Source organism: Lepisosteus platostomus, chromosome 7 (assembly GCF_059453375.1).
Source record: "Lepisosteus platostomus isolate fLepPlt1 chromosome 7, fLepPlt1.hap1, whole genome shotgun sequence".
NCBI classification, from domain to species: domain Eukaryota; kingdom Metazoa; phylum Chordata; class Actinopteri; order Semionotiformes; family Lepisosteidae; genus Lepisosteus; species Lepisosteus platostomus.
The window spans coordinates 52,830,160-52,843,002 of record NC_142617.1 but is presented as its reverse complement, the minus strand read 5'-3'; the positions used below and the strand labels follow the sequence as shown (position 1 = coordinate 52,843,002).

The 12,843-nt window shown below is 43.3% G+C and overlaps 1 protein-coding gene across 1 annotated transcript in view; it reads left to right on the top strand.

The window, feature by feature from the left end:
• The first annotated feature begins 6,267 nt into the window (after positions 1 to 6,267).
• The window catches only part of iqgap1 (IQ motif containing GTPase activating protein 1), a 46,057-nt gene continuing 39,481 nt past the window's right edge, over positions 6,268 to 12,843 (top strand). Inside the window, exons 1-2 of the mRNA XM_088641211.1 lie at positions 6,268 to 6,517; positions 9,709 to 9,811. Of these exons, the coding sequence (XP_088497337.1) occupies positions 6,472 to 6,517; positions 9,709 to 9,811 (149 nt within the window). The 5' untranslated portion in view covers positions 6,268 to 6,471. The remainder of the gene's footprint in view (positions 6,518 to 9,708; positions 9,812 to 12,843) is intronic.

The window sequence follows — 12,843 nt, the reverse complement described above, 5'->3', positions numbered from 1 at the left end:
TTTAATTAATCACATTCTTTGTTCACCTTAGTTATGACTGCTCATTTTGAGCCCTAACTCCATATGCAGTTGGGATAATTAAGCAGCAGTGTCTCTGGGAGCTCTCTGATCCTTAGGATTAAAGATGTTAATGCCTACCAGTGGGTTCAGTAAATTAAATATCACTAGCTAGAGCAATTTTGATGAAGGCAACCTGTGCTGATCTAAAGCTTGAAGCTCCTCTCATATGCAGTATATACCTTATGAATGTTATTTTTCCCACCATCCCAAACTGCCCAATGATCCCAAATCCACATTTTCAGATTCCCAGAGACGAGAATAAGAAAATAAAACTCATACTGTGAGAATTCTCTGAGGCTTTGTTAAAATATTGCAAATTCGTTTCCTTGCAATGTTCAACCTCACCCCATGAGACATGTTACCCAACCCTTACTTTTTTAAGGTTATTACTACCCTATTAAGACTGGAGTTAGACAACAGGGGCAGCGAAGAGACGCTTCTATCTTCAATAGGATCTTTCATCTACTGCCTCCACAATTCCCTGGGGGGATGTTCAGAACAGAATGATTTTCTATCGGCGTAACGATCAGAAGTTATCACTTGGCCAAGTGAAATAGCTCCCCCTTGTGGTTCTTTCGCAAAGCTTAACTGACTTTCCAGAAACACTACAGAAATGGGCAGGTTTGCGTTATTATGAGATGAATCCGTATTATTGTGCAGATATTCCACTGAGTGGAATCCTTGTTGTTGTTTTTTTTCCTTCTGACATATCATAAAGTCATCATATTACTATTTTAAATGCATTCACTCTCCAGAAGTGATGTAATGATCAGGCTGGAGAACAAATAAACACAGTGCACTCAATTTAAACCTTGTACATTTACAAAAACGTATATTCTGTAACAAATACCACTCCATATTTTGCTTGTGGTTAACATTATTACAGTGGGTAATTTAAAACATATGGAGAAGGGCACCCTGACAGTTGTCCTTGACAATCACCATGTTATACTCAATGGACCTAGTATATCAAGGTTTGTAGTGGTCATGTGGGCAATGGAGATTACAGATTTCCTCTAGAATGCAAACAGATTGCTTTCTTATGTATCTCACCCAGTATTAAGCCAGGCATTTCTCCAGTGCAGTGGTTACCGAAGTACAAGTTGCTGGTAGACACATTTGCTTCAGTGGATTGATTAGGCGTTTTGGGTCTAATAAAGTCTTGTGTAACAGGACTCACTGGCACCAGGCATGCTACAGAAGTGATGTCACACTTTTGAGGCCTAGACTGTGCAGTGTCCTCCTGTGGCAGTGGACTGGGTTGGGCAGTGGAGTGGAGCTCTCTGCTCTCCATGGACTGGCACGCCGTACACTCTGAGCCCCAGAGCAACCGTGATCCAGGTCCAGCAGGGCCAGAGCAGAGCTGCACTGCTCACACTTGCCAGAGCTGGGAATACGAGAACCTCTGGTGACACATACTGAAGGTCAGAGAACAAAGGGGGAGAGGGAGAGAGAGAGAATTCTTCACCACCTCAAGCTTGAACAATCTGGATAAACAGAAAAGACATCTCTCATTAGGCCAGTGATTTAGCATTTTATTCAGGGTTACTGTTACTGTTTTCTAATTAAAATATTACGAGAGTAAATAAGCAGTGGTGTCTTTCAGGGTCTCTAAATAAGTGTGTATTAATGTTTTTAAAAAGTCCTTCACACATGACATACAGAAGTCATTAATTCATTGCAATATAATTACTAAATTTGAGGCTTATTAAAAGCTTCTGGTGGAGTGAAGATGAGAGGACACACAGCAACAGAATTTACAGATACAGTATACTAAGGAGCTCTTCTTGGTCAGGACATCTGCTCTGATTCCACCTAGCAGTGCTGAAGAAAAGTGCTTCAGTGGACCCTACTGACAGACTGTACAACCAATATCGTACATGGCTGTAATCAGACTGCACTAACTAATGGCTTCACTGATTGATCTGAAGTCTTTCCTCTGTTTCTCATCTAGAAACAACTGTGAAATCAATGGTATCTCACTGACTCACGCTTGAAACAAGCAGCACTAACAATGGCTCATTTAAGTCACGTGTAACAAATGTGTTTTTATTGCTTCATCTTGGGTTAATGGGAACTTTAAGACCTTTGTGAAGAAGCAGAGCTGGTATATGGCTGTTTATGATAGTGAATGCTTACGAGTGGATTTTGGGATTTTCATGTTATGGAGAAAAAACTGCAGAAATTCAATGTGAACTTCTAATAAACTGTGGGACAGTCATCCCTGCTCTTTCAAAAACCTGTTAAAACAAGCAAAGGATCACGCAGAGGTAGGACTTAATGATCAAGGCATCCTTGGTTTGGGCCTAGATCATGCCACTAGCTACAGTATCTGTGACTGGGATTCCCCAAAGGATAGTGTGCAATTGACTCAGCTTTGCCGTGGATAAATGTTGATAATAATTTCTTGGCTCCAGGAAACAGCAGCTCCTGTAGCTTCTTAGTGATGTCAGTGTGGGATGCACATTTGACACCCAGCCTCCTCTGTGGCACTGGAGAGCTACTACCGTGCCAAAATGGCTTGCTGGCACCAATGTTGGAGGAGCCTGTCTGCAACTCCCTTTTTAACCTGTGCTGGCACAGCAGCTGTCTCTGCAAGCCAAGACATAAAGACACCAATGATGATGGGTTGTGAGTTGGGTGAGTAATGACAGAAAATCCCCATGTGATAATTTAGCAGAAATATCAATTTATTGAAAATTTAATGCTCAGCTTACACCTTAGTTCATGTGTAGCAGAGCAACTTTAAAATTGTGTTCTCTCTCAAGCGATTATGTCCACAAATATGGAGCCAGGTGTGATTTCTACTTTTTCTAACAGAGCAGAGTTGTTCAAGTTGTATATGAAAGGCATTTTTCCCCAGTAGGAACACAGAGTTCTGCAGGCATACAGAAAATAAAAGCTGCCTTTTTATTTTGACAGGACAGTGACTCTTGATCTTGACCCCAATTAGCTGCTGTCTCAGGGCTGCAGGATCCAATGATAATGAGAATCACAAATAAGCAGATTCACTGTCAGAGAGAGTCCAGTAATTACCATCCTGCAGTCCACATGACTGCTCCTCACAGCCAGCCTACAACATCCACACGGCTGCAGAGCAATGAATGGATGTTAATTGCCATCTTTTATTTTATTTATTCATGCTATTATTTGCCCCGACTAAAACACAGCATGGCAGCAACAAGAGTGCCATCACTTTCAATCACTGTGTATAATTAAATATCTTCGGTAAAGGATTAGTTAAAGACTGGGTCCAATTTTCTCTGACGTTTTTTCCTTCTGTAAGCAAGCTGTGAATCTGTCATGCCCTGTCAAATTAACAAGAGAAGTCAGAGCACTTTATTTACAGAGGATGCAATTAGCATTGTTTCTTTAAAACCAGAATCCAACAGAAAGAAGGCAGATTAGAATCTCTCCCTTCTAATGATTGAAGTCAACATCATTTCAACCCAGTGTGACTCTAAAGTTACTCTGTAAGACTCCTCACAACTTGGAGAGGAATGGTGTCAGTTTCAGATTGCTTTGATGCCACTGTTGGAAATTTGTTCCTTGAGTCCATTCAACCTGGTTCTTGTGAATGTTAAGGAACAAGTAATAGGTTTATTCCATGCTGAAAAGACAAGAGAGAAAACACGTTTTCGGCTATGACGCCTTCTTCAGGTGTGAGCCAGGTGTGAGCTTTGTGAATGTTGTTCCAAAAGCATAAAGCCCACCTCCCTGTCCATTATAAACCCTCCATGCGATCAAGCTGTGCTTGTTAGTGAGGCCACAACATCTGGCTTCTCTCTTTGCCCTGCTATTTCCAGAGCGTATGCATGCTGGGCTTTTTTCTACCAGGAATATCACATCAAAAGCCACCTATCCCTCCAGATCATTAACAGGCACCTGCTGCAGCTGGAATGATTTATGACAGCCAACTCCTCTGGTGTGACAGCAGGGATTATATCGTGTGACATGTCAGATGGCTTTACATTCCTGTTCCCTAAAACGGCCCTCATGCAGGTGCAGTCGCATGCAACAAGTGTCTGACTGAGAGCGCGTCTGGAAACAGCTCTGGTCTTCTGCAGGGTTAACATGCCATTCTCTTTCAGATAAAGCACTGGAAATGTATGGGACCCGTGGGGCTGTCATTGGATTTGTGTTACTGCACCATTCTTAATTCAAAATTGATTCATTCCCCATCACCCTTCCCTAGGGGGGTTTGATGTGCTCACGCTCCAAGGCAAGTATTATCCAAAGCTGCTCCCTTCCATCAAAATAACAGTCCTCTTCTCTCTTGTGTAATCTGGAAAGTGTTGGATAAGCCACACATAGACAAACAAAACTCAGCACAGATTTTCCTCTGTATAAGGCCTCTTACGAAGAAACCATAAACAAAAAAAAGCAATAGTAATATTCTGTTCAGTATAATTTAATAGCAATTCTGTTATATAAGCATCTTTCTAATACAATTAAGGCCACTGTGCTCAAGGCTTATAATAACATAGCACATTGTCTCCATCTGGTAATTTGGCTTGGCAATAAAGATCTATTGCTGCATTAACTGGGTAAAAAATAACAGATAGGGCTCTTTTATGTAGATGCTTTGTTATTGCACTGCAGGGTAAGGTCTTGCTGGGTCAGAGCTCCACCATACCTGAAGAGTGCAGGATGGGATTGGGTTAACATCAGGAATAAGACAATGAGTAAATTCATATCCCTTCCTTCCCACAGTGTGTCTGCTCCTGGCTGCTTCAATCTGTTTCTTAAATTGCAAGCAGCCTGGCAACCCCTTGGTTACTGGGTGTTTGTGGTACACAAAAGCTCATGATTTAAGTGGTGATCTCAGTTTCAGTGGTGATCTCAGAAGAACGATAAGGGTGCAGACTGAGTAATATTACCTTCAGGGAGACATGGTGGCACAGTGGTTAGCACTGCTGCCTTGCTGGGGCCCCGGGTTCAATTCCTGGGGTGCTATCTGCATGGAATTTGTATGTTCTCCCCATGTTTGCCTGTGACCGGAAGGTTGCCGGTTCAAATCCCGTGGCCGGCAGAGGAATCCTACTCTGTTGGGCCCCTGAGCGAGGCCCTTAACTCCAGGGGCGCCGTACAATGGCAGACCCTGCGCTCTGACCCCAAGCTTCTCTCCCTGTCTCTGTGTCTGTGTCTCCCTGGAGAAAAGCTGGGGTATGCGAAAAGACACATTCCTAATGCAAGAAATTGTATAGGGCTAATAAAGAAACATTATTATTATTATGCATGGGTTTCCTCCTGGTGCGCCACTTTCCTCACACAGACGGAAGGCATGCTGATAGGATAACTGATTTCTGGGAAAACTGACCCTGGTGTAAGTGTGTGTGCTTGTGTCAGAGTGTGCCCTGCAATGGACTGGCATCCTGTCCATGGTGTACCCTGACTTGCAACTTGCATCCTTTGCTTGCTGGGATAGGCTCAGGCTCCCCCACAAACCTGTATTGGATAAAGCTATTAGAAAATGGATGGATAGGACCATCAAAGCTGAGGTGATGGGTCTAGGATTTACATTCTTTGTCACATTAGACCTTAAAGTGCTGTCACAATTGAAATCGAGTCGACTGTTCCTCACTTGAAAAAAATGATTGCCATCATACATTAATATTATAAAAATAACATCAACAGTTCTATTAATACATATCTTTTGTCCACAACTACATGGTGTTCACTAGCTACAGTAGCTGTGACAGGTTCATCTTAATAAATCACAGATCCATTATCTGCCAAAGCTCTACTTCCGCCTAGTGCACAGTAACTGCAACAGCAGCCTCGTTACAGAGCGGCTGCAAACTACAGCGGTGCAGGTTACTCAAACCAGTAAATACACTGGTTACTCAACCAATATTTTATTAGTTACAAGTACACAGATGTCGCCTTTTCACACAAACTAATCCCGTTAGTCTTTGCTTGTTTTTTCTTTAAATATGTGTCCTGAAGGCAATTTGAAAAGAGTTGGTTTAAGAGATTTTTTCGAAGTGTAAAACTTATCCTTGATTTAAATAATGTTTTATAAAGCACCCCCCAGTTTATATATACGAAAAGAACTCGCCATTTACCTCACACGTTTTTAGTCAGGTCTTTACTGATCGTTTGGATTAAAAGAGTGTGACGCAGGCTTTCAATTGATGGAACAGCAGAGGGCGCTGCTCTGATAGTCAGTTCGCCCGATGTTGATGGGTGTTTCCTGGTTAGGCTACGCATAGTTTAGGATTTAGGAACACACCCAGTGACATCAGTGAGGTTTGAAGAAAAAAAAATCTTTTAACACGGTTACTGCAGTGGACCAAGGGGGCCAAGGGCGCCTTCCTAAGCCTCGGCTTTTTATATTTTATTATTAAAAATAGAAAACTTTAAAACTCCTTCAAATACAGTCGTCGGACAGTGAGGATCTTCAGCAAAATGTCAACTTCTGACGAAGCAGACGGGCTTCGGCCGCGGTATGGGTGTAAGTATAAAGTCTCGAAACTTTTTTTTTTTTGCTTCGTCAAATACGACTTACCGAATTGGGAAGAATTGTGCGCTGGAGGGAGCTATCCCGAGGTAGTGGCGCAAGAAAAAAGTGGGGTTGCTTTAACCCATATATACTAAACACCTTTTTTAACGTTGTCTTAAGAGATGGTTTCAACCTTTTCTTTTCTTGGAAAATAAGACGCAATGTGCAAACTCCCTGTCTTCCGCATTTTGCTTGACTTATAATAAACTTTTTTTTCAGGTTATGTGAGGGTTTACTTCTACTTTCCGATTTCAACTCTCCCTCCCTCTCCCTGTCAACGTGTGAGCCTCTGTCATTTCAATAGACTCACTCCGAGTCGAAACCTGTATTTTACCGTTTCCTTCGCGGCGAATGGAGCTGCAAAAGACGCGATAGGCGTGACCTTAACGTTTCAAAGTCAAAACATCACATTCAAGCTTTTCAAAAGTAGAAGGTGCTGTTAATCACGATCATCTCTATCCCCCTCTCCCATCTGAATTACTCCACGTGTACGAGAAGTTTAAACTTGTCTCAGACGAGATAGTGATCTGTTATTTATAAGGGTAAACTCGTGTACTTCTTCGAAATAGAGGCGAACAACTGAATGACGATGTTTAGCGTACAAAGCCCCTCATGGTACAGTATATGCATCCAGTGTTCATTTATTTACTTTCATATTAAAAATAATCTTAGATCAGCACATGTTATAACAATCAACAAGGTAGTTGTCCGCGACATACATTGGTTCGTCCCTTCTTTGATTTCCGTTTAAACAGGTGTGTCACCTAAAAGGTCAAGCGTAATCGGTTTAATCAGTTATGTGTTTAGTAAGGGGTTACCGGTAAGAAGTGTATTTTGAGTGTTTGAAATAAGGGGCCCCTCTCTCATGAGCGCACTGGTGCCGCGGATCTGTCGATCCAATCGCAGCGAGCCGAGCCCTCGGCGCGAGCCTGGCTGTTCCGTGCGCGTGTCGGCGTGGCCGGGCGGCTCAGCCGGGTGGAAACAATCCGCCTCTGTGAAGCTCTCGCCGCGTCTGTGCTACGCCCTGCTGCTGCAAAGTCTATTTTGGGACGCTTTTCTCTCAACGCGGGAAGTTATTTCCGGTCTTAACTGCTTCAGACGTACTGTATAAGGCATTTTTTGGTTTAAAGCGCGCCAGCTGACACCTTGCTTTTTGTAGTTGTATTTCACCTTAACGCCATGTTGCCCACAGTCAATCCGTTTACATTGCAGGTCTTCCCGTAACAAAGCGAAGAGAATATCAACAGTATCGATAGCGTTCATATCAGTACCTACTCATTTACAAAACAAGCCGAGAGAGGTCACATTCATTTTTAAACCGGCAGATACAATGTTAAGTGTTTTAAAATAATCTTATCTGCACAAACCAGGATGTTTATTTTGACTTTCTAATGGCATAAAACCAAAACTGCCGGTTTCTCCCTTCCACCTTGGGACACGGACAGGCTGACTGTGCGGGCTCATGGCTGGTTCGTGTGCGAAGAAGCATCAGAGGCATGTGGGCTCATTATGTGTCCCTGTGTAGCTATTCCCTGCGCTGGGCGGTCTTGGTCAGATTTCCAGAGCAGAAGATGGCACATATCCCAGACTGCCAACAAGAAAATCTCACCGACTTCTTTTTCTTCAAGAAAATACCAGCTCAAGTTTTTGCCGTACCAGTAAAAGGGGGTTGAAACCTTTGCTGAAATTATACTTTCGAACAATAATGAATTGATTTTTGCTAACCATACCCAGTCCAGTCCCTCGTCTAGATGCTCTTAAAGAAATGGGATGCAATTCAAGAAGTTAGCATCAGTGATCCAGAGCATTGCAATTAAAGTAAAAACTTGTTGTTTTTTGCATAAGGCCGAGAGTGGTATTAATGCCACTCATATTTAGCCAGTGTGGAGTATTGTTCCAGCGTCAGTAGGCATTCATCTGGAAAGAACACCTGAAAGCTTATGCTTTCAGTATGTGTAGAGGTGTCTATAGGGCTTTTGACTCATTGGTGGAATGCTTTTCATATTCTTCTGAAAGGTGGCTGATACCTGCATCTGTATTGCATTTCAGCTCCACTTACAGTACCTCAAAACTCCATCTTCTGAGCCTGAACTTACTAACGCGTAGCCCAGGAGCCAGATGAGTTCAATACCCCTTTCAACATCGGCTCAACACATGAAGCACTGCAGCTCTTTCAAAAGTACAAAGAAACCCAGAGGGCTAGGACGAGCCGAGTTATGTAGTATGAAAAGATATTGAAAAGTGCCAATACTGCTAAAAAAACAGCAGTGAGAAGTTAACTTGTAAATGGGGGAGACTGTTATACCTAAATTGTCTCCAAACAGCAGCCCTTTGATGTAACTCACCATGAAATTAAATTTAATTTTGCGGTCGCTAAAAATCGTGTTGATTATGAAAGTGTGAAATAAAGTAATTAAAGAGTGACTGGAAGATGTAATTAGAGATGAAGGCGATGGTGTCGTTCGCTCTGTGCGCGGTAGGACCTTCATTTAAAAGAGCAGCTGGTGATATCTGTACCTACCTGTCGTGTTCTAACTTTTTGCCTTGGTGGTTGCTTTTGCCTGTGAGCCGCTTCGTTCAGTTCAGGTTTCCCATGACGTCTGGGTAGGCAGTATGTGAGGGAAGGAAATCACTGTGGCACCATCAAGGCTTCATGCAATACTGATAAAGTTCCCCTGGGCGATTTCCTCACACAGACCCATAAAATGCTTTTTGGGAGGCATTATGCCAGAGGCAGAGGCAAAATGTAAGCAGAATTAAATGCCAGAGAATGGCACAGATGGCATAGACCTGGGTAGGCAAGGTGCCAGTGGCTGATGTAAAATAAGTGGCAGGTTGTTGCACAGAAACCTCCGTAGGGTTTTACTGTTGCCCTACTGCTGTTACAAGACCTAGGCCCGAGAATTGTGCCGACTGGCTCAGAAATAATATTGACATAAATTAAGTGTGAACATATTGTCAGTATATGTCGAATTAAGTGGGAATCAGCTAAGCTGGAAGTGAAAAAGGCTCGTCTGGCAGGTATTAGATGGTGATCACTGGTGCTGCCACTCCTTGTGTTCGTGCTGGCAGTTTGAAATGATTGAATGTGCCGGAGTGCCAGCATATGGGGCTCTAATCTCAGCTCTTCTTGTGTTTGCCAGCGGTCCTGGACGGCGTGGAGCGCCTCACGGCGGAGGAGATGGACGAGAGGCGCCAGCAGAACATGGCATACGAGTACCTGTGCCACCTGGAGGAGGCCAAGCAGTAAGGGCCTTGTGGGTCGAGGGGGGGCATGGTGGCCAGTCTGGGCAATGTCAGTGCCAACGGGGCGCACGCTAAAAACAGCCCAAGTGGGCGACTCCAAAAATGCTTTTGTTAATTTGCGTTAGTCCTTCTATTAGAAAAAATACGATTTTTTTTATAAGAAAAATGTGATGGATGATATATGGACTTTGGAGACGTACCATCTGACCATCAAGGTCTTAAATCTTAGTTCTTGCAGCCAGTGAAATTAATCCACTTCCAGTCTTGGAGGAACACATGAAGCCGACACCAGAAGAGATAAGGAATATCTGGGGAATGGCCAGAAAGTTCTGTTGCTCCTGTTTCTGAAGAACACCACCATTGCCTCATAGCGTGTCTGCCTTTATTTGCAGGGCTTCCTCATTTTGCTTTTGTACTTTGAGATCTGAGTGCAGCCAACTGTAGTAGCACTATGACTTCACATGAACTCCACGATTCTCTTGAACTCTTACACACTATTCGTGCAGAAAACCATGATGCTGCCATTTGTGCTACCATTTAGCACAAATACATAGTTTGCATGTCTCCTTTTTTGATCTTCTTTAACTTAATTTTGCCTTAGGTTACACAAAGCTTGCGAATTTAACGTCTGAAGCATGAATGCTTGTTGTTAATACAGGTGCTGCAGATGAAATTGGTTCAAATGTTTTAAAGAGGAGATTTTTTTCTTCTGGTTTCTTTTGTGAGAGATTGCTGGTGTGAGAAAAGGCTGGGTATTCTCAGCCTGCTTGGCAGTGTTGAAATAGCTCAAGACTGTTGTTAAGGGTGTCTTATTAGCTTTGCTTGCCCCTGTTGTGCGTTTATGTCTATGAGCAGCTGTTTGTAGACAAACTGCAGTGTCATGAGCTGTAGTGTTTTAGTTCTGTCAATGCTGAGCCCACAGGAGGGGACATGCTAACAGACAGGGTGATGTAACTTGCAACCTCACCATTATAAGACTGACTTGTTGCCATTTTGTCACTAATCATTTGTCACATTGTCACAGCCTGGCTGCTGGAGAGAACCCGGATGTTGACTGAAGTTTCCCTGCTGGGAAAGGCATGCGTTTTGTGTCAGAATTCTTCTCTGTATTTGCGCCAGTCCTCGGACTGGCTCGGTTCATTTTCTTTTTCTTCTCCCCCAATGTGATATGAAACACTGTTGTGCAAGCTGTCGCTGTTTCTTAATGGTGTGCTGTGAAGCAATGCCCTTTCTTTTGCTTGGGTAACTGCTGTTCCAAGGGCCTGTCGAGGTTCCGTGTAAGAGGAAAGTGTGGAGGACCTGCCTGTGGGTGGCAGAGTGTAATAGAGCTGATGTGGTCATTGCCTGCCTGGTACTGACCAGCAGTCATACGTGTAAAGGCTTTTAGCCGAGGGTAGGGATAGTGCACACACCTGAAGAAGGCTCCACGTTGTGTTTCTTTTCACCCTTTTCAGCGTGGAATAAAACTTTTATGTGTCCCTTAGGGATATTGCATTTTGTTTTGTGCAATGTCAAAAACCTCTAACCACTACCTGGCCACTGAAACCAATTTGAGGGTATGTCAGTTATCGTGTGTTTGAAACAGCCCCCTGCCTGCAGTTGTGCTCAGAGAGAGGCCTTGTGGGATTAATTAATGCTGGGATTGCTAGAAGTATGTTTTGTGGTCTAAACTGAGCTTGAACTGCTGGAAGGGATTTTTTTATAGGCAGTGGAAAGGGGGAGACTGCTGGGATGGAGGCGATTGAGTGGTAATGGTCATACCTTCACCCCTGACTGTAAACTCAGCTCAGATCACAGTCTGCTAATAACTCCCTTGCCCTGCACTCTCACCAGTCCCGCAGAGGACAGCTAGAACTGTTGTCTTGCTTTTGACAAATTCAATTGCCTCTGCATGTCAAACAAGATGAGAGAAGATTGCTGGCCTTAGATGTCATGACATCATATTGTTTCTCATACAAAACATTTAAAAACCTCTGATCAAGACCCTCTGGCATCAGGTATATAAAGGCTATTGGACCGGTCTATTTGACAGGGCTTTTGTTAAGCAGGTGTCAATAGTGATGGCTGCTCTGTAAAGCTGGAATGTACATCTTGGACTGTTGGAGTGCTCTAAATTAAAGTTTTACTGAGCAATAGAGCGGTTTCTGCACACTCATCCTTGTCATTCTGATGGCCCAGACACAAGCAAGAGGACAGAGTGATTGCAACAGGAAGTGAGTCAGTCCCTGCAGATCTCAATATCTCAGAGTCGTCATGGAGACGGGTTCCGGTATACATGTGTGTGTATAAGAGAGAAATGGTGGGAGGTAGTGGGGGTTACAGCCGAGGTGCTGATAAAACACAGTTGTCAGGAAGGTGCAGCAGAAGAACTGTTACAGGGTCATGCTGTGCAGTACTCCCCTGCTCCTAAAACAGCTGCTTTCCCTTGATCCTCTCGTTCTGACACTGAGCAGCTGCAGTGAGACACTATGCAGCTGTGCACCTACTGAAGCTCTTTTTCCTTTCTGTCCTGGATTACAGAATGTGCTGTCGGTATCTGCAGATTCAGCAGGTTTAGTGGAAGGTCACTTACTTAGGCTATTCTCAGACCCTCAAAGAGAAAATGGATTTCAGGATTTTCTAGAAAAATAAAGTATGAACTGTCGAGCACAGGGAGAGCAGTGTTATGGCTCAAACCACAAAGCGTGAGTGGTGGTGAAGGTAAAACACTGAGGTTCCCCTTCCAGCTGCAGAACACAACTTTCCTGAAAAATACTTTTGTGCTTTTGAATAAACTCAGAACTTTACAATACAGGGAAACATTACCAGTCCTTCAGGGCAGCAGCCTAGCTTTCCGGTTTTCTTTTACATCTTCCAAACACTGCTATAACGAACACTTGTTGGGACTATTTTAACTCTTCCCTGCTGGTAGTTGGCTGAGGAAGATGTAACAAGAGCTTAAAGAGACCTGGTGGACAGCAGTATTTTGGGACATGTCATAATGGTATTTAGTTCAGTATGCATGATTTAGTTATTTTCATTCTTATTGTAGA